We start from the raw sequence: 25,591 nt of genomic DNA, 5'->3' as shown, positions 1-25,591 counted from the left end.
AAATCTTATATCATGTAGAAAGATCGGTTGTATCAATCTCACCCTACTTGTATCCTAGAATGTTTGCAATTTTTCAGAGTCGAGATCTTCCTCTATACCTCAGCATATCACTCTCTACACCCAGCAGATCAGCGGCAACCGAAGTAGTCTACATTATCCTAAGCATCCATACTTAGTTATGGTTCATTGACATATGCCATTTGTCAGACTTGTCAAGTATTTCAATTCGTAGTTTATATCCTGTAGCAGACTACCAGTTTGGGTATCAATGAATGTTAGCTTTCCACTCTCTTTTCCAATTTCCATTTTTGGTATCAACGGTATCCAGAGCCAGCAACCGAAGCCATTATGGGGAATTCAACAGCCACTTCCCTTGAAGCCAATCTCCGGACAAATGGACAATCAACCTTTTCCCTTGTATCATGTATGTACGTGATACACGCATGTGTAGACGTTTTGTAACTTGCTTCAACCTAATCATCATAATCTCCGTTTGAATTTGGAGAGCAGCTATTTCTACACTACTCTTTCTATCTTGGTTTCTTTACAAGTACAGTACTTGAAAATATTACATTATTACTTGAGCAAGGTTAGAAGAGTGCCGACTAGAGGACACAAGTTTCATACAAGAACTGAAGAACCAAAGCTCATACATGACCAAGCTCTCTATACCATAACAAAACGATATCACCTTATAACTCAAGCGGCATATCCTCCATTAACTCAAGAGCTGAAAGAATGCAGCGACCAGTAAAGCCATAGCTTAGTTGTCTGCTAGAATGATGATAAAGAGTTGTCGCCACTCGGCAGAGAAGTGGAAACTCGGTTCAACAAGATAACATCAGTACAAGTTGTGCAGGGGTACAAAGGTGGTGGAAGAGGAGGTGGCAGGCCGGGTGGTGGTGGTTTGAGGTTTCTCTAACAGTGATAGGTTTGGTGGTGACAGAGGGAGCAGCATGTTGGCGAGTACTGTACTATAGATGCTCAAACGACTACTTGCGATCAATGAACAAAAAAATAGCTGCAGTTGACTCCTCAAGGCAGCGGGAGGAGCACCGACATAATATTCAGTGAAAGGGAAGTGTGGAGACCTGCATTTGAATCACAAGCTTCCTACTTAAATCGAAAATTCTCAGTTCCTAAAATACAGATGAGATAGTAAGCCTCAATTGTAAAACTCGACGTAGCTAAACGCTATATAAATTAATTATTCAAAAAAGAAGAAGAAGATGCTGATGAGAATAATACTGGCAAAACAAAGATAAAGAAACAACAGTATACCTATCTATACAGCTAATTAATGTAACGATTCTTACACAATCCCCTGAAACCGGCGACTCAGTCTCTCTCTCTTCTTGCAGCCAACTAAAGCAGCAGCGTTAGGCACCCAACATCCCTCCTCTTGCGGAGCAATCATCTGCTTGCATTACCCCCTCCATCTCCGCTTTCTCTTCTTTTCCATCAACCTCTTCCCCCGACTCTGATGAATTCTCGGAGAGACTGAAGAACTCGTCTGATGAAACCTCGTTCTCTATTTCTTTGCTTCTCATACCGAATGTGAGTTCTTCTATACCACTGATTGTCAATGACTGTCTATTCCTCAAGCTGTCAGGAAAGTCAGAAAGTTTTGAGCACCCTGACAGATTGAGAAATGTAAGGTGTGCCAAACTACAGATGCTGTACGGAAGAGAGAAAAGACTTGTGCAGTTTCTCATACTTAATACATTAAGCCTCTGTAGCCGTTCAATTGACGAGGGAAGTTTTTGAATTGCAGTCTCATCTAAACCAAGCTCTTCTAGCTCCATCATAACCTCTGAAATCTCGGGAAACTTCTCAAGATTCTTGCAGCCAGAAAGATCAAGGATCTTGAGAGATTTCATATGGATGTTGGTTGGAAGAATCTTAAGTTGTCTGCAACCTTTTAGACTCAAGAGAATGAGATTTTTTTTATCCCAAATCGATGGATGCACCTCAATTAAACTTGTACAACCATCAAGAACTAGCTTCTCAAGATTTGTAGCTGTGGTCAAGTCCGGGACTTCCTTGAGATATTGAGAGTGGCTTAAATTGATGAATGTCAAGTATTTCAGAGGCTGCATGTTCAAAAAATGAAGAAAGCAGATGCATCAAATAATAGACAAGGCATCTAACCATTAATTCCCCTTGATAGGAAATACATGTAAATGATGATTATACCTTGGTTCCTTCCCAAAGTTGTTCAAGGCGACTAAAACGCATGTCAAGGTCGACAAGATTCGTTGGGTTAAAATTGTTTGGCAAAGACTTTACGGGGCATCTATGCCAGATGAGACACCTCAACTCATGAGAAATAAACTCAAACTCTCCAATCAGATGTTGTTTGCAGTTAATGGAGCCGTTATCATAAATTTGGAGCAGTCTTAATTTCTTCATAGTAACAAAAGCCTCTGCGATGAAGTATACCTCTTTTGAGTTTGACAGATCAAGGGTTATAACTTGAACTGCTTTAGTAACCTGGTTGACCAATAGTGAAAAATCTGTCAGTGAAAATATGCAGAACCATATAGAAGATCATAAGTTAACACACATCTCCTATCAAAGTTAAAATTCAATGGGAATTTTGGTTAATTAGGAAACTTTCAACAAACGAATTACATGTTGAAGCTTTATAAAGATATTATAAATGAAAAAGGAGAATTAGTCATGAATATATATAATAGATATCAATATCTCACCTGATCTTGAGTTGACAGACACCTAATTCCCTGGTAACCCTCTAACCTACTGCGGTTCCCAGGTTCATGTTCATCTTCATGGCGAACGCAATCCCGAACAATCCCATGCAGTAAATCATGCATTTTGATAGTCCCATCCCTTTCTGAGATAGATATGAGAGATCTATCAGTTAGACCTCTTAATGCGCTATAGGGAAAGAGGCCACAACTGTGCAGAATTTTTGATGCATACTCTTTTTTCATACCTTCAAAGAACCATGCAACATCTATTAATATGTTCCTCTCTGAATAATGTAGGCCATAAAAGTGAGTTGTTAGCACCCAATAAACTGTGTGCTTATCTGTCAAGGCATCTTCCCACTCATGTATACTTTTGTTGAAAAGAAAAGCTCCCCAGACTTTAAGATCTAAAGGCACTTCAGCATGTTCTGAGGCACGATGTGAGAGAACATCATACTTTCTTGAGCGTTTGATGGTTCTGAAGGCAAAATGTCTGAACAGTTCAACAGCTTCATCATCTAATAGCCGGGGATGATATATTTTGAATCCACTCAATATTTCTTCCTTTCTAGTAGTCACAATGATCCGACTCCCACCACCAAGTGAATATGGCTTTCCAAGCAAAGTTTCAATCTGGATTTTATCGTCTATATCATCAAGAACAACCAGAACCTTTTTCATACCTAGCCTTTCAATAAACATATTGGAGCCTCTATTCAAAATGCCTAAACTCTGTACTTTCACCTTTAAGATTCTAGTCAGAAGTTCTTCCTGCATTTGTTCTTCACTATGCTTTGTGAAACCTTCCTTGACATTCTGAAGAAAACAATGGTGTTCAAATTGCGAAGCAATTTCATCATATACAGCTGTAGCAATGGTTGTCTTGCCGATCCCACCAATTCCACATATTCCAACAACACAAACATCATCCACCTGATCAGGACATAATAGCACTTGCATGTTCTTTATATGGCGATCCATGCCAACCAAGCAATTGGCTGATGATGAAGGTGACTTCTTTGGATATAAAAGAGAGAACGGTTGCTTTATACCACTTCCCTGTACTTCAAGATCCACCAAATATTCTAATTTTCCCAAATTCTTGGGCAAGTCATGGAGATTCAAGCACCCTGAGAGAGTGAGACCTGTAAGGTATGACAAATTGCAGATATTGTCAGGAAGACAGATGAGGCTTCTACAGTTACTCATGTTCAATAACATAATCCTCTTAAGCCGTTGAATTGATGGGGAAAGGTACTTGATAGACGTTCCTTCCAAATGAAGCTCTCTTAATTCTTCCATATCTTCAAAAATTTCTGGAAACACCTCAAACTTTGAACAACCAGAGAGAGCAACATATCTAAGGGACTTGAGCTGACAGATGCTGCTCGGCAGACTCCTAAGTACTCCGCAATCTTCTAGCCTCAATGTAACTAGTTTTTGTAGTCCTTCCAAAGAATTTGTATTTTGAGGAAACACCTTAAACTTTGAACAACCAGAGACAGTAATTGTACTGAGGCACTCAAGTTGATAAATGCTGCTTGGAAGACTCTTAAGTTTTTCACAATCTTTAAGGATCAAAGATTCCAGCTGGCAAAGATTTGTAATTGACGGCGGCAGTTCTTCAATTGCAATATCATGTAAATGAAGCTCTGAGAGCCTATGCGTTTTTTCTGAAATCTCTGGAAACTTCTGAAGGTTGGAACATCCAGAAAGAATAAGTGTGTCAAGAGATTTCATATGAATGCTATTAGGAAGACTCTTAAGCTCTTTGCAATCTCTTAGACTCAAAACAACAAGTTCTTTAAGAGCTAATATTGACGGCAGAAACTCTTTGATACACGTTCCATCCAAATGAAGCTCTCTTAAGCTTTTCATATCTTCTAACCCCACAATTTGTGGAAACACCTTAAACTTAGAACACCCAGAGAGAGTAACATATCTAAGGGATTTGAGTTGACAAATGCTGCTAGGGAGACTCTTAAGTTCTCTGCAATCTTTTAGGCTCAAAGTGACTAGCCCCCTAAGATTTTCTATTGATAAAGGCAGTTCTTTAATTGCAGTCTTATCTAAACAAAGCTGTGGTAGCTCTGCCATAACTTCTGAAATCTCAGGAAATTTCTCGAGATTTGAGCAGCCAGAAAAATTAAGGACCTTAAGAGATTTCATAGAGAAGCTGTTTGGAAGAATCTTGAGCTCTTTGCACCCTTTTAGACTCAAGAAAAGGAGGTTCTTAAGATTAGAGATGGACGGGTGAAGTTCCAATAAACTTGTACAACCTTCAAGGTTTACCTTCTCAAGAATTGTGGCCTCGGTTAAGTCTGGCGTCTCCTTAAGGTATAGGGATAGACTCAAATCAATGTATTTCAGCTTTTTCAGCAGCTGCAGGTGTGCACCAGTAAAACATGCATTACATAGCATACAAGCCATTTAGAAACTAAACTGCCTTCAAAAATAAAGAATGTGAATGAGCATTGTACCTTAGTTCCTTTCCAGAGTTGTTTGATGTGGCTAGAACGCATGTCAAGGTCAACTAGATGCTTCGGGTTGAAATTGGATGGCAAAGATTTCAGGGGGCATCCATGCCAGATGAGACACCTCAACTCATGAGAAAGAAACTTTAACTCCCCACTCACTTGTTGTTTACAGTCATCGATTAGATGGTATAATTCCCCCCGTGAACCATAATAATCATCAACAAAGTCTATGGAGCGGTTATATCGGATTCTGAGCAGTCTTAGTTTTGTCATGTGAATAAAAGCTTTAGCATATATGCGTATGCCTTTCAAGGGGTATAAGTCGAGGTCTATACTTACAACTGCTTTCGTATCCTGGATAACAAAGTTAAAATTTCATGAGTGCAAATATCCAAACGTTATTTACAGCTCTACATAAACTAATAAATGTTTATGAATCTGAGTTTGGTCAAAGTTGAAGCATTCTATAGATTAACAACACTACATGTTGAAGCTTTCTAGTATTTCAGTTGCTAGGGTTGCTGCTGAATACAGCAGCAACCCTATTCAGATATTTCAGACAGAAAGAAGTCATCCAGAATAAATAGACTTATATAGTTATATCTCACCGTAATTTGAGTTAACACCTCCTCGATTTCATCAGGGCTTGTCAACCTACTGAGGCTTGATTCTCTACGGACAATTCCCAAGGCCATGTCCAATAGTAAATCATGCATCGTCAGCACAACATAGTATCCAGTGCTAGTCACTAGAGCTCTATCAGCCAGTACTGGTAATACACTTATGGGAAAGAAGCCACAAGCCTCCAGAATTTCTGTTGCATAGTCTTTCTTCATTCCTCTAAAGAAACATGCAATATCTAGAAGTACTGTTTTCTGTAGATGATCTAGTCCATCGAAGGTTGTCCTCAGTACACCCTCAATTCCCAGGTGCTGGCATTTCCTTATTTTTTCAAACTCAACTTCCCACTCACGTACACTTTTTTTATAGAGAGAAGCTCCCAAGACTTTAAGTGCTAAAGGCAGACCCTGAGCATATTTTATGGCACGCTGTAAGAGATGATCGTACTCTGTTGAGGGTTCAGTTGTTCTGAAGGCATACTTATTAAAGAGCTCAAGAGCTTGATCTTTATCTAAATATGCCGGTTCATATACATCAAATTCTCTAAGTAGGCCCTTATCTCTGGTCGTTATAATGATTCTACTTCCACGACCAAATGAACATTGTTTTCCAAGTAGGGCATCAATTTGATCAGAACTGTCCACATCATCAAGAACAAGAAAAAGTTTTATCCCACTGAGCCTTTCCATTATCGTTTTGGAACTCAAGTGCTGCCCATTTTCCCTTGAGATTCTATATAGAAGTTCTTCCAGCATTCCTGCTTCACCTTTTCTCTTGAAATCTTCCTTGACATTATAAAGAAAGCAATGGTGATCAAAGTCTCCACACATATCCTCATAAACAACTCTAGCAATGGTTGTCTTCCCTATACCGCCCATACCCCATATTCCAACAACGCAGACATTCCCCGGCTTATGATCACTTAATAGAGACTTCATTTCACTTATGTGGGAATCCATTCCAACCAATTCATCATTGGATTTACTTTCCCGGATGTTGCTCAACTGTTTTAATATATCTTTAACAACATCATCAATAAGCTTAACATCATTCCTGAAAAATTTGAAAAACAATATTTTGTCATACAATTGCAGTCCCTAGCATAAGTAGTTAGAGAAATAGTCCGATCCCATTATCATAGGATATCTAGACCAAATAGGATGTAAACCAAAAGGATCAAAATCCTAATCAGCCAGATAGTTTACTAGATGCAACTAGCTAAGAAACTACTGACATAATTCCCCAGTAACCACTGACATAAAACTAAAAATATTCAGGGATTTAGTTAACATCCTAAAAGCTCTGTGCTATCGAGAATTATTGACCAGGGCTGTCCCAAAGCAAAGGCAGCCTAATTTAGAACTAAGATCAATGAATCCCAATCAATAATTTTCAAACATTTTGAAAAGGTCCTTCAACCTCAAGATTTGATGTCTTTCTCTCAACTATAGCCCAAAGGCACAATTGTTATCCAACACTGTAAGGAACAATTTGTTTAGAACTATAAGGAATAAGTATATTTTGACTCTATCTGCCAAACTAACAATTAAGATTATAACAATTTTGAGCACAACTATTGTTATATACTCATACTATCTTGTATGTTACCATTTATGATATATACTCATGTTTTTAGCTGCATACTAGACTAGAGATACAGTAGTTGACTATGTCTGGTGTTTTTGCTTATCCTAGTCCTAGTTTCATCATTTGTTGTAAATAATAGATGGAACAGTATGAAGAAACATTACTCGTATTTGCGGGAATCCCAGCCATTAATGTAGCCAGCTCTAGTTAGAGCAGACTTCCACCTCTTCCGTTCTTCAACAGTCCCTCTGGACTTGTGCTCAAGTTCTTCAAACGCTTTGCTAAACTTTCCCTTCACATAACGAACATCAGCAGGATCTACTTGGTAGAAGATGGGAACCACTATATGATTCTTTGTTTCCATACATTCCACGATTTTCTCAAGTTCCAGTAAGCACCATTTGGAATTGGCAAAGTTCTCAGACAATACTACCACCGAAAGCTTTGACGCGTCGATAGCTTTCAGTAGCACCCCAAGAACATCGCCTTTTCCAAGCTGTTCAGTATCTATGAAGACCGCGAGTGCTTTCCGTTGTAGAGCATCGTAGAGATGACCAACAAAGATCTTGCGAGTGTCTAACCCTCTAAAGCTCAAGAAGACATCATACTTGCCACGAAGGCGGAAAGAAGAAGAAGAGGAAGAATCAGCAGCAGCAGCAGACATTTATCGATAAGCACAGGATCCAGGCTGGTCAAAGTGGGATCGGTAGCCTAATGCTAGATCTGATTGCGAGTTTGCGACCTGCTTCTTTGACCAGAGAAGTAAACCAACATTTTTTTTTTTTTTTTTTCGAGAAGAACCAACATCTTTCATTCATTTCTTCTCAAACAATAAGATACCACTTGCATAAGACACCACTTGTTTTTTCTTTTGTCTTTTTGGTTTATCTTGAATATAAGTGTGAAGAAAGGTAGGGACGGGCATAAAACCCCGTAATCTTAAATTCGTCTCGGGTTCGTCCCGAAATTTGTCCGAACGAAATAGGATTTAAATCTCTAAATGTCAGGCTCATCCTGTCTCATCTCGTCTTGTCCCTATACAACAGGATGGGACACGGGACGAATAATTCAAGTCATGTTTAGGTCTGTCCCGACTATTTTAATGATTGATTTTTTATTAATTAAGATATGATTTGAGCCTTTCATTTAAGTGTTTTGATCTTAGTTTTTTATTTTTTTAAGTTACTAGTGTTTTGATTAAGTTTTGACCTGGTGTGGTAGGCTTGCACCATTGGAGATTGGCTTTCATATATACCGATACCCCAATAAAGTAGTTTGGATTTACATCCAAAACCAATTAATAATGGATGCAGAGGCTTTGTAATATCTCGGAATTTCAGTTTTCTATTTTTTTTTAAATTATTTTTCGAGCTATTTTTATTTCAATTTATATTATTCTTCAATTTATTTGTGGTTTTCGAAAATTATTCAAATTTTTGGTTTGTCGAATTTTGTCTTTCAAGCCTATAGGATTAATTAGACGTCGTTATGAGTTTGTAGGATTTTGCGAAACATCGTTTGGACATCGGAGCTATTTTTAATGATTTTTGAAAGTTGGTATTATCTAAAAAATAATTAAAAATATATTTTTAGGGCCGTTAAATCTGGACCGTTGATCTCTAAACGGCCAGATCTGGACCGTTGATTTATATAGAGGAATCAGATCAGCTCGACCCAGTCCCGGACCGACGTCGTTTCGAGCAGGCGGAGACCTCCGATCGCTCCCTCCGTCGTCCGGCCGTCTCTCGGCGTCCAACCGGTGGCCACGGCTTCGTCTCGTCGTCCCCGACCTCACTATGTTCTTCGTTTTCGAAGAGGAGCTTCGACGAGAGAGAAAAGAAGGAGAGAAGAATTTCTGGGTTTCCGGTCGATTTTCCGATTCCGGCGACGGCGGCGAGCGTGACCGGTATTGGTAGCTTCGTATCACCATCCTTGTTCTACCTGTGGTCTCGAATTCTTCAGAGGAGCCTCCATGAGTGAGAATCGATTAATTGAAGCTCAAGGAGTTTCCCGGCGAGGGTGTGATGCTTTCCGGCCACCGTCAATAACAAGTGAGGTATGAAAGATGATATAATCTTCGAGTTATACCTCTTTGTATAATTGAATTCAAGTTTGGATTGAATATTTGGAGAAGTTGGGATTATAGGCAGTGTTGTTTGGCGGCGGAAGTGGCGGTGATAGATGCTGGTTAAGGTTTCTGTTTAGGATGGGCGAAGTTGGTTGTGTGTAGCCATTTTATTAATTTTCCAGAATTGAAGGATGAAAACTAAATCTTGGAAATCATCAACTGTTGGTGTTGGCAGAGAACAGAAATTATGCAGTTTGGAGAAGTTCAAGATGCATGTTTGTATACTTGATTTGATTTATGTGGTGTTGACAGTAGTTTAGTTAACTCAGGAAATTGGGAATTACATGTTGGTTTAGATTCAGGAAATTGAGGCCTAGTCAAGTTTGAAGCTCAGGTTTTTAGAATTTCATGTACATAGTTGCTTTAGGTTCAAAGCATCAAATAGTGCCACACATTTGGTTGTAGTTCACTGGCAACAAGTTCTGTTGTTATGAAAGGTTTAGAGGCCATAACATATTTAGGAAAGCTGTGTATATCATTAGATAGTGAAATGTTGGCTGCTTGAAACTGTTACAAGTGTAGCTGATAGAAAGGAAGCTTTAGTTTTTATCGCATCCTTCTCGTGAACATTGAACTGAGTTCAAATGACCGGCTGCAGGGTTGGAAGGGAATAGAATAGGAGGTTGTGATTATATTAGATACTTTCATGAATGTTGAAACCAGTTCGATGACTAGCTGCATGGTTGGAAGGGAAGGCACCGGAGCTCCATCTTGCAAAGCGTCCTGCACAATTAGACGGAGATGATCAAAACGTTTCAAATTGATTTCACTGAAGAACGGGTTTGAAGGTGGAGTACATCGTGTGGATTTGAACGGGTTTGTGCACATTTTCGGATACGAATGCGGCGTTGAAATCGATGAATTTATGAATGGGTTGAGGGATCCATACTGTTTAGGCGTTGGACAGGGTAATTGAATTCTTGTCTACATTAAAGCACATGGCCTCATGATCATATATTTGAAATGCTTCTTCAGTTTGGATTTATAACAGATTATATTCTTATACAATATCATGGCCTTGCGATAATTCATATTCTATGTTCTTGCATCTGATACGAAACTATCTGCAGGGGCAAGAGGCAGGAATATAAAGCCTGACTCTATTGTTAAGGTATGTTCTAATTATATTAACTACAGCATTCTTGGCACGTGCATGAGCTTGCCGCTTCCATATATCAGTTTGGTCAATATACTGCCAATTATTTATCTCATTGAAAAAACATGCACGAATTTTGTATTGGTTTTGTCATAATAGGTCAAGTAACAAATTTTCAAGGTAGATATGGTTATTTCAAAACAATATTTTTGACAATGCCTTCAATTATTTGTCTGGAAGGGGCTTTTTGTGTAATTTGTGTTGATTCTTATTTTCTCTGAGACAGCTGTACTCTTCAAAACCTGTAATATCTTCTCATATGTTGGTGTAAATACTATGTGATTTGTCAGAAGTGTATAGCATGAAGTGAGCATTGCTATTCAAATTGTTGTCTGATGCCATTTTGTCAAAGAGATTTTGATGCATTATGTAACAATTAATTTCCAAAAGCAAACTGCTGTATTCACATTTTTTTGTTTTTTAGTTTTTCTTTTTTGTGGCGAATCATCATACCTCTGATGGTGAGGAGGAAGAATTTCATGATTTGGCAAGGGAAAAAGTAGAAGAAGGGAATGTTAGAGCTGCCATTGAGCTCTTTCAGGTATATTAGACTACATAGTATATCATATGTCAGTATATACTATAGCTATACTCTTCTACCCAAGTTCAATTTGGGAATTGATTGGATTTGTGACTTTTGAAGTTAGTGGCATTACTTTAAGTTATGTATTACTTGTCATCCATTTTTGTATGCATTGCTCGGTTTTGACGATTACAATAACCAGACTAGTTTCTCCTGAATCCCTATTTATAAATTTGTTGACTTATAATGGTTGCAATTTCATTCAAACATACCCAGTTGTTCATGTTTGTCAACGCATGACTATATGGAGAGTCCAGAAAGCATGTTAGGAATATCAAATGTGGTTCAGAGTTCCACGGATGTTATTATAGGATACTATTTCCTTCCCATTATTTATCTGAATATCTAATGTGTTTGCTCATTTCTTGTAGAGGGCGGTGAGTATAACTCCATCTATGGCACATAAGCTGATAAAGGTAATTACTGTCTAATTTATTAGGTTTATTTCTTACTTTCTATCAAGCTTGAATTTAATTGTCATGCCTTTGCCTTTTAATTTGGTATTTCTGAATCGAACCTCATCCTGGTTGCTTTACTTGATGCACATCCTTTTCTGGTCATTCTGTTCTTATTATCAGAGCTCATTGCCTTTTCATTTATCTTTAACCCAGAGTCCACAAGTAACATCTGCACTGTTGGCCTTCCAGATTCTGAGATCAGAGAACGTTGAATTTGTTGTAGTGAAACAGCAGAAATACAAAAAAAGGAGGCATACTTATACCAATATACATTCCTTTTACACTTTCCCCAGTCTAGTACTGAAACTTTGAACTTTGACAAACACCTACACCTTAGCTATCCACTTCATATCTTAGTTGGACCAGTATGTATCTATATGAGTACATATATATGGTTCCTCTCTATTGCGCATATTTTTTCCTTCCATTTTCTATCATTTCGATCCCTACTTGTCCATGCATATATGGTAATATGGATGTTTTCCTTTGATTTCATAATCATCGTAATCCATCAGAACTTCAAGCGGTGATATGTAACTTCATTGCAATATAATGGTCCAACTAGTTTGATGAGATCCACAATATGTTTATATTCTTCAATTAATCTTCAGTACATGTATATATGATCGTTGAAAAGTAGGTATGAAACAGTTATGCATGAGAAACTTAGAGAAGACAAGCTGGATGAGACTAGCGTGCTTTAGGCTTGAGGTGTGGAAGATATTGTTAACATTAGAAAGTCTTCTAAAGAAGAATCAAGTAACACGGTAGAGTTGCAGGACCTAGAGGCTTTGTAAACTCTTCACAATTTTGGAGGCATACAATTGTCTTTCATACTCTGCATTATTGTTTGATGTATTATTCCGATTACTGTGTGATACACTACTGATATGTAGTGTGTTTTCACTTTTAATAAAAAAAAGTAACTCATTTGTATATTGTTAGCAAAAACAAATCTAGCAGCAAAGTGCGAGCACCATTCTAGTCAATATATATTGTTGATCGGCAAGAACACATGTTATTACTTGGCCGGTGTTATGAGCTCCTCAAACACTAATGCTTGACATGAAATCTATCTAATGCTTCTTTTTGGTAAGCAGTTTCTTGAACCAATAGGCAGACATCTTTGGATATCTCTTTAGGGTGGTGAAGTCAACATAGACTATGCCAAACTTTGAAGTGTAACCCAATCTCCGTTCAAAGTTGTCCAGCAATGACCAGGCAAAATAGCCTACCACATTGGCGCCCTCATCAACTGCCTTCTTCAGTTGCTCCAGATAGCTTTTGTAGAAGCCGATCCTATTGGTGTCATGCAATGCCTCTTGGAGCGTCTGGTTTCCCGGGTTATCCATGCCTTCAAATCAAACAACATGCATGAATTGATGAACTGCTGGCAAGGAAAAACATAATGAAGAGAAAAGGAAGAGGTTTTTGTAGAGTAGTACTGTTTTCAGATATAATCACAGTTGGGTTCTCATAGTGCTTTTTTATGTACGTTACACACTTGTACAAACCCCATGGTACTTGGTAGAGCCAAGAAGAATATGCCTGCAAAATGCTCAATATATGGATCATACATCAAAACGAAAGGAGTGAACTGAAGGCCTAATTCCAAGTGATGAAAGCAATTTATGTGTGTTTAGATTGAAATTTACCAGAGGACTGATAAGCACTCCATTCTTCTCATCTGCAAAACTCATGACAGATGATTGAGTCATGACTATATCATTTAAGCAAAATTCTATGTCTTAGCTAGATAAAGAAGAGGAGCATCTTACAAGAAAATCCGGCATTCCAGTCATTTTGGTATCCCAAGGCATTTGGTTTTGTTTTGTTTTGATGTGGATCATACATGTAATAAGTAGTATACTGGTTGATGTCTACAAAATCTATTGACCCCTTCACCATCTTAACCTCCTTTTTCGTAAACTTTGGTAGCCTATCGCCAACAATATGTTGCATTGTTTTTGGATGCTCCCCATATACAATCGGATGAATGAACCTATTGAACAGTCACAAGTTGTTAACCCTGTAATAGATTGAGGTCTACATTGCATCTAAAGCTTGACCTATTACCATCCAATATGAAAGTCTCTTGCCCTTTGAGCTGCATCTCTGTCATCCTTTGAACTGGTAAGAGGTTCATACCAGTTGAAGTCCAAGAGAATACCAATACTTCCTTTTTGTGTTTTCTGAAAAATGCACATACCTCAGCATCTGCTAATCGATACAAACATTTCATATATTCTCAAGAATCAAATTGAGATCATCAATGGTTTTTTACCTGATACTTTTCGCGGTATCTCTGAATTCCCAGCCGTGCAATTTCCATAAGCTTTGCCTGCTTTGGAGCACCGTGCCGGAGGATTCAGTGCATTGTCATAGCCAAGAGCAGCCACCACTCTAGGCTCATTGAATGTTGTCCAGTTCTTGGCTCTGTCTCCATATGTCTTGAAGCAAAATTCCGCGAAATCCTTCCTATCAAGTTTGAAGCATATCTCAAAATTCAAGTGCTACTATTTATAAAAATTTGTCAAACTAATCTCAATTCCAAATTAAGTACTTACACCACTCTGCCACTTAAGAATCCTAGGTACTCTTGCTCAAGTGCTAGGGGAAGATCATAGTGATGCAAATTTGCATAATGGGTAATGCCTGCGGAACAAGGCATATAGAACAATCAAATCAAGCAATATTATACATTGATAGCAATATCAGCATTTTCTATGTTCTAATCTACAGCATTTGCCTGACCTCTTTCGAGCGAGTAATTGATTAACCGGTTGTAATATGCAACTCCTTTCCAATTCACTTTCCCAATTCCATCTACATATTTGAGTACAAGACACAAAAGAACTGATCAAAGCAAATACAAACATATATGAAACGTTCAAGTGAATGATGAAGAAATATAATATACCTGGGAAGATTCTTGACCATGATATTGAGAACCTATAGATATCAAAATTTAGGTCCTGCATGATATCAATGTCTTCCTGTGACAACAAAACCAGACTTTCAATCTTACATACTTTACAAATTTTCAACCCGTGACATCTATTTCTCCATTAAATCTAACAGTTAAAAACTCAAACCACTGGCATTCCCAGAACACAACAAAGTATTCACAGTTATGCATAAGAGAAATACTCGATATTGAATTCAAGTTTACCCTATTTTAAATCTAACATGCTCAAGACATGCCGCAACTGGTTAAAATCTAAACAATGCAGATAACAGAGAAACATGTAAAACATCAAAGAACCCTAACAAAGAATCGTATGGAGATTTGGGGTTCTCCATAATTATATTGGCGCAACAGAATCACTGCAAACTCATATGATTCAACAGAATTGCATTCTTAAGACAGTCATGACAACAAAATTTTAAGCTAGATTTGATAGCAAAATCTTTCAAGCAGTGTTGTAGCAGAATCACACATCACCCGAAGTTCAATTAGCTAATCATCCAACAAATCCTTCGCTCTATGTAGTATATTACACCACGACTAATCAATAAACTATAAGTCAAAGCAGGTTGACAACATATCAGTAATGCTCTCGCAACCCATTCGATATAATTCACTTCAGATCCGTAAGCTGCTCTTTGATAACATGGCAAGGATAATACCTCAGCTGCTTATTACAAAACAACAAATATCAGATAGAAGAGCTACGTAGACAAACGAGAGCCACAACATGCTTGACAGCTGGCAGACTGATTACTGAATCTAAACACAATTAATTAGCTAAAACAGACTTTTTAATTATCTTCTAACACTCTTTTGGTTATGTCTAACAAATCGTGATATTGAGAAAGAGAAAGAACCTGAATCAGATTGTATTGGGTTTCCGGCGATGACTCAGAACTCCAGGCAATAAGCTTCGTCGTTAATCTCTCTGGATTTCCGATTCCAGATCCGGATTTTATCTTCCAATCCTTTAGAAATGATTCCACTCTTCTCTCTCGGCAACCTCTCTGCGTTATTTGAGTCGAATCGATCGATAGTTGACGAAGCATATAGGCGAATTCTCTGTTCTATCCCTCAATAGAGCAGTGAAATCAGGCAGTTACCGTGACGAACCGAAATTACTTAACTACCCTTCAGTTAACGGCACCGTCTGGTGTACGGTGAATCGCCTGTAGTCCAGCTTTTGCCATGTTAATCTGCATGAACAAAGTTAAATGTCATGTTCATGTTTCAATGAAAATATAAAGGCCTTCACATCCCACAAAAAATGAATGAACATGAATGTGCTAGTTGCCAAACGAACTAAAAAGTTTGGCGCTCGAACGGAGGATCATTGGGTGCGAAACACCCCATGAATATATGGGCTCCCAATCGGACCAATGTGACCATGAAGGCAGGCCCAAAAATCCCCACATTTGCTATCGCTATTGCGAGGCACTAACTACAAGTCAATGTAGTTTTACTCCCCACATTTGCTATCGCTATTGTGAGGCACTAACTACAAGTCAATGTAGTTTTACCAATGGAGAATGTGTTGGCTAAACGTACTCGTTCCATTGTAGCAAAATGAATAGACTAGTAAGTAGTAACCGTGTAGCAAGTACGTACCGTCATGGAATAGATGCGATGTGAACGATTCTCATAATTCGTCAAAACTACGCACATTTAGGGGTTAAGATTTGAGAACCCCTACATTTAGGGCTTGTAGCTGGGAGGGTGCAATGCCATCATGGAGCACCAAATATAGTAAGTGCCAATTCCTTAGTGGGTAGTCTCATAATTTCATTACACAATTCCTTAAGAAAAGGTAGGTAGAGTGAAATATGCTTATATGCATGGTGGGTAAGATTGCCTTACATTGAGAATGACATGCGAACAAACAAGTATTATTACAAGCACATGAATTTGAGCAACCAAGCAGAGTGGGGGGACTCATGTCCTTCCATAGTGTCCCATCTATTATGGAATTTATATATATTAGACAATATCTCAATTCTCACATTCCCACCCCCCATCTTCAAGTACTAGTTCTACTTTCTTTTTTGTAACAGAGAATGAGAAGACGTAAAATCCAAGGCAACATAGTGAACATACATAGGCTTATTGCAACCTCCATCCATCCCCACTTTCGATTCACATGGTATTTGGGCAATTAGGCTACATCCCATAAGCCTATTGGAACCCCCTATTTCTGCATCATCGTATATATATGCCATGCCAGGGTCCATTGTGGCTTCCAAATCACCAATACTCACCACTAGCTTTTCTTATTTTTTTTGTTCTTTCTTCTTCAGGTTGTTTTTAAGCTTATTTGCGCTTTCCTTTTGTCGACTGAAACTCGCGTAAAACACTTATTTGTAATATAGCTAATTACTTCGGGATGATTTTTGTTACTCGATTCTTGACTGTGTACACACCCTATTCCAGTAATTCGATAATTTTCGTGGTCAATCGAAAAGTTAAAAATGAGCTTTAAACTTGTAACGAAAATGGAGTCGGATTACTTTCTCATCCTCATGTGGTGGCCACAGTGGAGTAGCTAGCTAGGGAAGAATCTCATTTATCTGCATATTTACACTTTAGAGCTTTAATGATTAGTCGGATTGCAACTTCTCCTCTACGTTAGGAAACAGCCTAAAGCTCAAGGCATGTTCTTTTTCTCATTATTATTTACCATCATAGACAATATTCAATATTGTGGCTTCTAGCTACCGACTCACAAAATCTTGAGCCCACTTCCCATGGCCCATAGTCCTACCACTAAGTTTATTTATAACTAATCCATGCGTGTTTAATTTATAAGTCCCCGTTATTATATCAAAGTTGTGTCACTCGGGGACAATAACGATGCTCCTTTTATTTGAAATCCGTACCAAAGCCAGAAAGCATGAATAATTTCATGAGGTGAGCCACTTTAGCTGCTTATACCGTTATACGAGTTCTTTATGGGCACGTATATAAGCATTATTGATGTTATTACTGTGTAGTAGCAACACAACTCCGTCTTTACATATCGAATCCATATATTTATAAAAATATTAAACTCGATGTACGACCAAATATGAAATTATAAGTCATGAAGCTAAATTTTAAACATTATTCACTTTAAAATAGATTATGATTGGGCTAGACCTACTTGTCCCATTCTTGTATTATGAACCTTTTGCTTCTTTCCTTCATCACTTTGTCTCCTCATTTGATGTAAAACAGTGAAAAACATAGTGAAAGACAATTAATTACTCTTGCTAGGTCTTAAACAAAGAATCCAATGGGGAGGTTACAGTTATTCCATAGACCCCACCGCACTATACAATAATACCGTTATACTAGTCGTTTAGGGCACGTATATAAGCATTACTGATGTTATTACTGTAGTAGTAACACAACTTCGTCTTTACCTATCGAATCCATCTATCCAGAATGGTTGAACTCAACGTACTGTAGTAGTAACACAACTTCGTTTTTATCTATTGAATTCATCTATCCAGAATGGTTGAACTCAACATACGACCAAATATGACACTTTAGGTTATGAAATTAAATTTTAAACATTATTCACTTGAAAATAGATTATGATTGAGCTAGACCTACTTGTCCCATTCTATTATGAATCTTTTGCTTCTTTCCTTCATCACTTTGTCTCCTCATTTAATGTAAAACAGTGAAAAACATAGTGAAAAGACAAGTAATTACTCTTGCTTGGTCTTAAACAAAGAATCCAATGGGGAGGTTACCGTTATTCCATAGACCCCACCGCACTATATATTAACCTTTTGATATCGTTATCCATCTTATCCACTCATCACATACTTTACACTCATCACAGAATCTAAACCATCCACTTTACCATGTGCTAATTTCCAACACTGACGGTGAAAAATTTCCCGGGTCACGCCTCACGTCAATTGACGAAATTGCCACTCCTTACTCATATAGTACCAAAAATAACGTGAACATCACTCTTGATACACAAGGGCAAGAGCGTCAGCCCGAATAATGCGGTCCGTGAAGATGATCTGTCACGATTTGATGGGAAAAGGAGAAAGGTGAGCCGTTTGTTTTAGCTTTAACGGTGATTAGGGCCTAAAGCGTATGGCGTGTCATGCACCCTAGATACACGCAAGACTCTTCGCTCTGGTTTATACGGAACCCAAAAACCCAAGACGCCAAAACTGTTAAAATCAAATCCAAAAATTTAAACACTCTCTCTCTCTCTCTCTCTCTCCGCCGACACCGGAGACTCTACGCCGTGGCGTTGCGGCGGCGCTGTTTTCCGACGACGGCGATTCGCGTTCTCGCAACACTCGCTATTCGTTTTTCTTGTTCTTAATCCGATAAAACAGGTTCGGAATAGTCTTCGAGAGGTACTCATCGGCTTTCTCACTCAATCTCCGAGACTTTGAGATTTTACTGTTACGATTTGCAGTATTCGTGTGTGTTTTGATTTGAACTGAGATTCGTTATCTGCATCCGATTTTGTAATAAGTGAGTTTCGGTTTTTCGAATTTGTGATAGGGCAATGAGGCTGGTTGAGATTTTTTTTCTAGGGCAGTGATCATGAACTTGAGTGTTTTCAATTGTTTTTTATGAACCTGGTGTTGATCTTTGCTTTTTGATTAGAAAGGGAGAAGTTTTCGAGGAAAATCGAGGTCATGAGTTTGATTTTTCAAGGGTTTTATGCTTTTTTTGATCATAAAATTCAATTCTGTGAGTCTAATTTGCTAGACTAACCCGCATTATATGATAGTTATATGAACCAGAGAAGGAGAGGAACTTTTGTTTGATTTTCTTCTGTTTTTGTTTCGGAATCCGATTATGGTTTTAATCTTGTGTTTTGTGATTTTATCTGCTTTTAGTTTTGTTAATCGTTGGTTCATATCTAATTTTTTAGGAGCATGTGTTAGATTTTGTATGATTATAAGAATAAAGTTTTGCAGTTGCTTGGTATGGACGTGAGCTGTTTTGTTCTTTTGTATTGTTACTTTTTCCAGAATGTTGATTTGACTCGGTGGCTAATTAACTTGTTTTCTTTTTCTATTGTTAGGTACACAAGATGATAGGATCATTTCTTACCAGAGGACTGGTGTATGTCATCGAACGACCCTCCCTGTCTTATTACTTGAAATGTGCATATGGTTCTCTTCGGATTTTAATGCCCCCAATTGAAACATTTGCAGGATGATCCTTGGCTATGCTTATCCAGCCTATGAGTGCTACAAAACTGTTGAGAAGAACAAGCCAGAGATTGAGCAACTTCGCTTTTGGTGCCAGTATTGGTATAGTTATATGAACTGTTACTTGTGTCTGAAATAGTCATTGACGGTCCATCTGCTGATCTTCTTTTCTTCTCGAGTTGCAGGATTTTGGTGGCTGTTTTGACAGTATGCGAGAGAGTTGGTGATACTTTTGTTTCATGGTAAGGAATTTGTGTTTCTATACTAGTAAATTAAGATATGATTTAGTGTGGCAGTTAGTTGTCTCATTTTAGGTGTCTTATTTCTTGAAGGGTTCCAATGTATAGTGAAGCTAAGTTGCTTTTCATCATATATCTGTGGTTCCCTAAAACAAAGGTATATTATCCCTCTCGGTGATCAGCTTACTTACTGTCCGTTTGCGTTATTGTTAGTAAACTCTTTTCTTTGTGTACTGACAGCTACTTTTTATTATCCAGGGAACGACTTATGTGTATGATTCCTTCTTTAGACCATATCTCGCAAAGCATGAGAACGATATTGATAGGAACTTGTTGGAACTAAGAACTAGGGCTGGTGATATCGCTATTGTATATTGGCAAAGAGCTGCAAGCTATGGTCAGACCAGAGTATTTGATATTTTACAGTATGTTGCTGCACAATCAACACCAACACCAAGGCCTCGCCCTGCTCAGGTATGTGACTTGAATCAGACTTGATATTAGCTTAGTTCTGTGTGATACACCATAACTGTTTTAAGCAAATGTTGTATAGTTCCATTTCAAGTTGTTATGTTATAAGAATCCAAATGCATTATGCCTTCTGAGACATAGTAATTTCTTATTCTTTATACTCTGAATATACTACATGCATGTGTCATGACTGTCATCTGATCCCTTAATGTTTATATAGTTACTGCAGTCTTGCATGTATATTATGTAACCTCAAATTTAAGTATTTTCGGGACCCTGCTAAGAAAGGTTATACTCTTTAACTTGCAGCCACAACCAGGTGTTAGGGGTCGCCAACCCCCTGCTGCTCGCCAGCCTGCTCCAGCTCCAAATCGCCAACCAGCTGCAACGCCGCAATCTCAACCCGAAGAACCACCATCTCCCACGTCCAGTACAACTTCTAGTAAGGACCAAAGAGAGATATTAGAAGCATTGGCTCCTTTACCAAAGCCTAAAGCTGCACCCCAAGCAGCAGGTTCTAATACTCAGAAAACACCAGCTCCACCTGAATCATCTAGCCAATCTAAACCAGCTGAAGAGGTGGAGGCAATGCAGGTTGATGCAGTGACGTCCACTGCAGCAACTGAAAGTACAATTCCTCCCCCAAAAGATACACTAATGGAAGGTACCATTCGGCAAACCCGAGCATCGTTAAGGAAAACCCGTTCTACAGTAGCAGGATCAAGCCGTTGAAGCAGTCTGTCTTCTGAAAAATTCGGCTTCCAAAGCTAGCTAAACAGTAGCCGGACAAATGATGCTCATTAAACTGTTGATGTAGCCACTAGACACTGATGTAAATTTGTGGTGTCCACTAGTTTTCCATTCCATTCCTTTTATTAATTGAACGTCATTTAGCATATCAACAAAGGGTTCTGATTTTGTGGTAGTTAATTAACTTCTCAAATAACGTAGTGAAGGGTCCACTAGTACCTAATGTGTTTCTTCAACTTAAATTGATAGATGGTGATGGATAAGAGGAATAGGTTTGAGATAAGAAATTAGGTGAAATTATGGTGATCCTTGTTTAAATTTTCAGTGACTGCTTATCAAACTCATGCTACTCGCTAGTAGTGTATGTTCCACAATCTACTCTACATTCAGTATTAATAATAGCTAGGCAGGTTGTTGGATTACTGATAGCCTAAAATTGCCAAAAATGGCATTATTTCTCGGAAAATAATTTAAGGTCTTTGTTTGATTGAAACTGGTATACATGCTTTGAGTGGCTTAAGCAGCCATGGAAACCTTTCAGGTGGTATAACTATGGATTGTTAGTAAAAAAAAAACGAAAAAAACTTGATACACGATTTGCATCTGGAACACGAAAGAGCACCGTCTTTCATGTCGTCTGGAAGAATTAACAACCTCGTACCTATTTACAGTTAGGTTACAGCCAAACCCAAACCCTGCAGCACTCTTCACAGAATTGTCTACAAGGGGGTTGTTTAATTAGTTGCTGCAAGTGAACAAGAAAAGAAGAGTCTTTTAATACATGAGTATTTCGAATTGTAAGAAATTAGGACTAGAGAAAATATAGCTTACCCCAGAGATCAGTAAGGCTGACTTCTGGTTCTGATCTAAACCAATAGTCATCGTTGGCCTGCAAACAGAAGTGACATGGTAAGGTTAAGCAATGACCAGTGACCGAAAAATATTTGAATTGTACATCAACGAGTGAAAAGCATCTAGTAAAGCTACATGAGAGGTCAAAAACTGACATTTAAGTGTGAAAGAACAATTTTCTGCATCCCAGAAGATGCCTCTGGCTCTGTGTCTGGTAAGCTGTGAAATTCTGGTGACATCCCTCCATCTTCCATTCTGCAATAGCCAGTGTTACTGCAAGGAGATGAGCTTGTTGAGTTTTCCTGCTTAACGGTAATGCCTTGTTGTTGACTTTGGTAATCACTACAGTTATTAAGCATAAAGGTGTTGCTCAACAAAACATCATGCATGTGATTCAGGAAAAGAAAAAGGTCTCCATATAAACATCTACCCTACATCTCTACAATGTAAATAGCAGACCTTAACAGGTAACAATCTATCTGTCCCGTGGCGCTTCTGACTGTCATTCTGTACTGTCCTTGGGGAAAATCAATATCCTGATCAAGTGAAAAAAAAAAACACCACATGTTAATGCTATTCGCAAATTCCCAAACCACATCCACCCACGATACCCACCTCATCAGGATCAAGAACTTCAATAGTACTAGCATGAGGAGCTTTTATTGCAATAAGAGTTTGATTCTGTCACAACATCAATAATATAACAATGAGATTGAAGTCAATTAGATAAACCACCAACTTTAATGACAGTTTCACAATGCAAGTACATAATAACCTGGAAGCAGGGAAGGCTCAAGATATCTCCCTCCTTCAAAAAGAGGTACCTAACAAAAATTGTTGTTAGCAGATTATAAAATACAGGAAAAAAAAAAAAAAAAAAAAAAAACAGGACCATAATGGATGCAGAAGAAAACATAAGTGATTTCAGCCTTTTCAGGACATACTTTTTATTGTTCCTATCTTCCTTCACAGTCCTTATAAGCTCTCGTTTTTTCCTGAAAAAAAAAAAACATCATGAGAGCTCAACACAAAAGAAAGATACAGCATCTCAATTCTCACTATAAATTCTAAATTGAGAAACCTTATAGCGTCATTAAGCCTGCATTCTTCAGCAGATAAAGATTCGACCTCCTCCTGAAAGAAACCAAAATGTTCTGCATGGTTAGAGGTATTAGAAACTACTTTTAGATTAACAAATAAAAAACCAAAAATTTATTATACCGTGAATTATGATATCACACCACTCACAACTGGTTTGAAAACCACAGTTCAGGTTTGAAATTGCTTATCTAACCGCCCGACAACTACTCAAGTACTCATAGAATGCTTGTAAACAACAATGAGATAAGATGATAATGTTCAGTTCTTTTCATATGAAAACTCCATCCCCAATCAGATCATTCAACACTGAAGACAACAATGGGTCATGTACACTGTGTCCACTATGACTCAATTATAGTTTCCAACATAGAAACTCAGTCTACACCATTATTGGATGCAGTAACAAGAGTGTGCCGTAACTCCAGTTGGTACAAGACCAACATCAGTACTCTTTCAATAATGTCTTTCCAAGTTGGCATATGTGCACACAATATGCGGCAAGATATGAAAGAGATCGAAGTGATTAAGAATTTTACATGTACCTTTAATCTAGAAACATGATCATCCAGTTCCACCGGTACAACATGGCCCCTGCTCATTAAGGTGCATTAGTCATGTAAATTGAAAAATTGCAAGTGAATGAAAAACAAGAGAAGGTTGACATAATTACTTCCAGCGGACGTGGTTCTTTGAGACTTTTACCAACAAATTGATTCCTTCGAGAACATTTGTAATATCATATATCCTCCTCTTTTGAACCTGTAACAAATATGGCAGAATACAGGAGCGTACAATAAGTTATATGACAGACGTAAGAGCACTCAATAGGGATTTGATATCAAGTTATCAACAACATTTGATATACCTCCAACACCTTTGCTGCTTTGTTTAAATCAAGAGTTCTATCCTTGGTGTCCTGAAGTAATCTGACGAATTTCTTGGTTAACAACCCTGCAAACAACAAATACACAGCATATATAACCTTGACCAAGGATTCAATATTCAACGCATAAGGGATAAAATTATGTAATGAAGTGCTCTAATATGTGTGCAGAATCAGATGGAGGTAGAGAGATAAATTAAAAATCAATAAAACCCTATCTAAATCTCAACTTACCTAAAGAACTGTCATATCGGCAACTAGTAACTGGAGCCATGCCATTTTGAGACTCCATATTTACAGCCTCGGATTTTATAAGCTTAGCAACCTTTGATTTAGTGAACTTCTGCACACCTGTCCACGACTTTGGTATAGTGGATACAGGAGCATTAAGTACATTCTTCTGTTCAGCAGCAGTTGCCTGCCCACATGTCTGAGCCTCACAATTATCTGGTTCTTCTTTAATCTTCCCCAACTGCAGTAATTACATTTTATATGAGAGACGTGCAAAAGGAACAGATATCATCAAAACTACAACCTTCCTCGATATCAAATCAAAGAGATATTCATGTAACTACCACGCAGATGAATCACATCTACAACCCCAAACTACAAAACGAATCACAATTGCACTCTTACATCATACACAAAAGCGCGAGTGAGAGCAACTAGGCGATGCCTAAACCTGCCATCAATAGTGTCAGTGCTACATACTTTGATGAACAGCTGACACTATTTACTCCAGAGAAATACTGATTAACTTTGCATTAAGCCTATGACTCGAGATATGATTGTAGCGAAATTCTACAGCTCAAATCATTGATCTTATGAAGATCTTATAAAATAACCAGCTACGGTTTTCGCTATCACAATGAATCCTCCATAGTTACCAATACTAAGACTAATTACTGCTACGAAATCACGAATTCAACATTAGCACAAAGCCAAATCACAAACAGCTAAAATCACCTAACCAAATCACTAACACAAGAGAATCAAACATCAAGACCTCTACAGATTTGACAATGCTAACAAGAATCCAAATCAATCAAAACCTATCAAGCAAATAAATCCAAAAAAATAAATAAAATTTAAAAAAAAATACAAATCAAGATAAGGCGGTGGAGTTGGAGCCAGACCTCAAGCTTAGAGAAAGCGGCGTACGCGTCGGCGCGTGAAGTGAGAGCCTTGTCAGAAACGCCTTGAGGTTTGGAGTCTTGATGGTCCGGCGGCGGAGTGAAGCGGCGGACACGGCGTGGATTCGACGGCAGAGAAGAGCTGGGAGTCTGGAGCGAGTGAGGATGTAGAAGATGGTACTGGAATTGAGCCGGGCGAGGTAGGCGACTCGGATCCTCCATATCTGAGAGTCTGAGAAATAGAGGAAGAGAGAGAGAGAGAGAGAGAGAGAGAGAGAGAGAGAGAGAGAGAG

The 25,591-nt window shown here is 38.2% G+C and overlaps 3 protein-coding genes, 1 non-coding gene and 1 pseudogene across 5 annotated transcripts; 2 read left to right on the top strand and 3 right to left on the bottom strand.

The window, feature by feature from the left end:
- Positions 1 to 780: 780 nt before the first annotated feature.
- Positions 781 to 8,063, bottom strand: LOC101311250 (protein SUPPRESSOR OF npr1-1, CONSTITUTIVE 1-like). Its single transcript, XM_004292906.1, has 7 exons — positions 7,564 to 8,063; positions 5,800 to 6,865; positions 5,195 to 5,545; positions 2,715 to 5,096; positions 2,197 to 2,493; positions 1,282 to 2,093; positions 781 to 1,091 (listed from the first exon to the last, which is right to left on the bottom strand). The coding sequence occupies exons 1-6, from the start codon at positions 8,061 to 8,063 to the stop codon at positions 1,380 to 1,382; spliced, it is 5,310 nt and encodes a 1,769-aa protein (XP_004292954.1). The 3' UTR covers positions 781 to 1,091; positions 1,282 to 1,379.
- A 1,672-nt stretch (positions 8,064 to 9,735) lies between these two features.
- LOC101309606 lies at positions 9,736 to 12,629 on the top strand. The gene is made up of 4 exons (XR_184035.1): positions 9,736 to 10,435; positions 10,598 to 10,638; positions 11,108 to 11,224; positions 11,638 to 12,629. It is a non-coding gene; the product is annotated as an uncharacterized LOC101309606 (transcript).
- Positions 12,630 to 12,707: 78 nt separating this feature from the next.
- On the bottom strand, positions 12,708 to 16,923 carry LOC101310962 (annotated as a pseudogene). The gene is made up of 11 exons (XR_184160.1): positions 16,790 to 16,923; positions 15,826 to 15,891; positions 14,645 to 14,781; positions 14,479 to 14,550; positions 14,292 to 14,379; positions 14,009 to 14,202; positions 13,801 to 13,916; positions 13,503 to 13,726; positions 13,380 to 13,411; positions 13,170 to 13,272; positions 12,708 to 13,078 (listed from the first exon to the last, which is right to left on the bottom strand). The product of XR_184160.1 is annotated as a beta-glucosidase 44-like (transcript).
- A 1,992-nt stretch (positions 16,924 to 18,915) lies between these two features.
- LOC101309316 (HVA22-like protein i-like) lies at positions 18,916 to 21,504 on the top strand. The gene is made up of 7 exons (XM_004291321.1): positions 18,916 to 19,038; positions 19,740 to 19,780; positions 19,873 to 19,971; positions 20,055 to 20,111; positions 20,202 to 20,265; positions 20,367 to 20,582; positions 20,889 to 21,504. The coding sequence occupies exons 2-7, from the start codon at positions 19,749 to 19,751 to the stop codon at positions 21,309 to 21,311; spliced, it is 891 nt and encodes a 296-aa protein (XP_004291369.1). The 5' UTR covers positions 18,916 to 19,038; positions 19,740 to 19,748; the 3' UTR covers positions 21,312 to 21,504.
- A 395-nt stretch (positions 21,505 to 21,899) lies between these two features.
- On the bottom strand, positions 21,900 to 25,520 carry LOC101310671 (transcription factor E2FC-like). Its single transcript, XM_004292905.1, has 13 exons — positions 25,302 to 25,520; positions 24,400 to 24,637; positions 24,148 to 24,233; positions 23,953 to 24,041; positions 23,825 to 23,873; positions 23,263 to 23,315; positions 23,126 to 23,176; positions 22,957 to 23,005; positions 22,797 to 22,862; positions 22,641 to 22,717; positions 22,337 to 22,523; positions 22,161 to 22,218; positions 21,900 to 22,074 (listed from the first exon to the last, which is right to left on the bottom strand). The coding sequence occupies exons 1-13, from the start codon at positions 25,518 to 25,520 to the stop codon at positions 22,064 to 22,066; spliced, it is 1,233 nt and encodes a 410-aa protein (XP_004292953.1). The 3' UTR covers positions 21,900 to 22,063.
- Positions 25,521 to 25,591: the final 71 nt, after the last annotated feature.

This window comes from Fragaria vesca, linkage group LG2 (genome assembly GCF_000184155.1).
Source record: "Fragaria vesca subsp. vesca linkage group LG2, FraVesHawaii_1.0, whole genome shotgun sequence".
In the NCBI taxonomy this organism is placed as follows: domain Eukaryota; kingdom Viridiplantae; phylum Streptophyta; class Magnoliopsida; order Rosales; family Rosaceae; genus Fragaria; species Fragaria vesca.
This window is presented reverse-complemented; position numbering and strand designations above follow the sequence as displayed.

What these genes read in the sequence shown, in the direction of transcription:
- LOC101311250 (XM_004292906.1), bottom strand. Translation starts at nt 8,063, where the DNA reads ATGTCTGCTGCTGCTGCTGATTCTTCCTCTTCTTCTTCTTTCCGCCTT. An exon ending in TGGGATTCCCGCAAATACGA is followed by an intron (nt 6,866 to 7,563) that starts GTAATGTTTCTT and finishes CAAATTTTTCAG; the next exon opens with GAATGATGTTAAGCTTATTG. An exon ending in AACTCTGGAAAGGAACTAAG is followed by an intron (nt 5,097 to 5,194) that starts GTACAATGCTCA and finishes GCACACCTGCAG; the next exon opens with CTGCTGAAAAAGCTGAAATA.
- LOC101309316 (XM_004291321.1), top strand. Translation starts at nt 19,749, where the DNA reads ATGATAGGATCATTTCTTACCAGAGGACTGGT. An exon ending in GGTGATACTTTTGTTTCATG is followed by an intron (nt 20,112 to 20,201) that starts GTAAGGAATTTG and finishes TATTTCTTGAAG; the next exon opens with GGTTCCAATGTATAGTGAAG. An exon ending in TGTGGTTCCCTAAAACAAAG is followed by an intron (nt 20,266 to 20,366) that starts GTATATTATCCC and finishes TTTATTATCCAG; the next exon opens with GGAACGACTTATGTGTATGA.
- LOC101310671 (XM_004292905.1), bottom strand. Translation starts at nt 25,520, where the DNA reads ATGGAGGATCCGAGTCGCCTACCTCGCCCGGCTCAATTCCAGTACCAT. An exon ending in AAGAACCACGTCCGCTGGAA is followed by an intron (nt 23,874 to 23,952) that starts GTAATTATGTCA and finishes CTTAATGAGCAG; the next exon opens with GGGCCATGTTGTACCGGTGG. An exon ending in ATCATGTTTCTAGATTAAAG is followed by an intron (nt 23,316 to 23,824) that starts GTACATGTAAAA and finishes GGTTTCTTTCAG; the next exon opens with GAGGAGGTCGAATCTTTATC.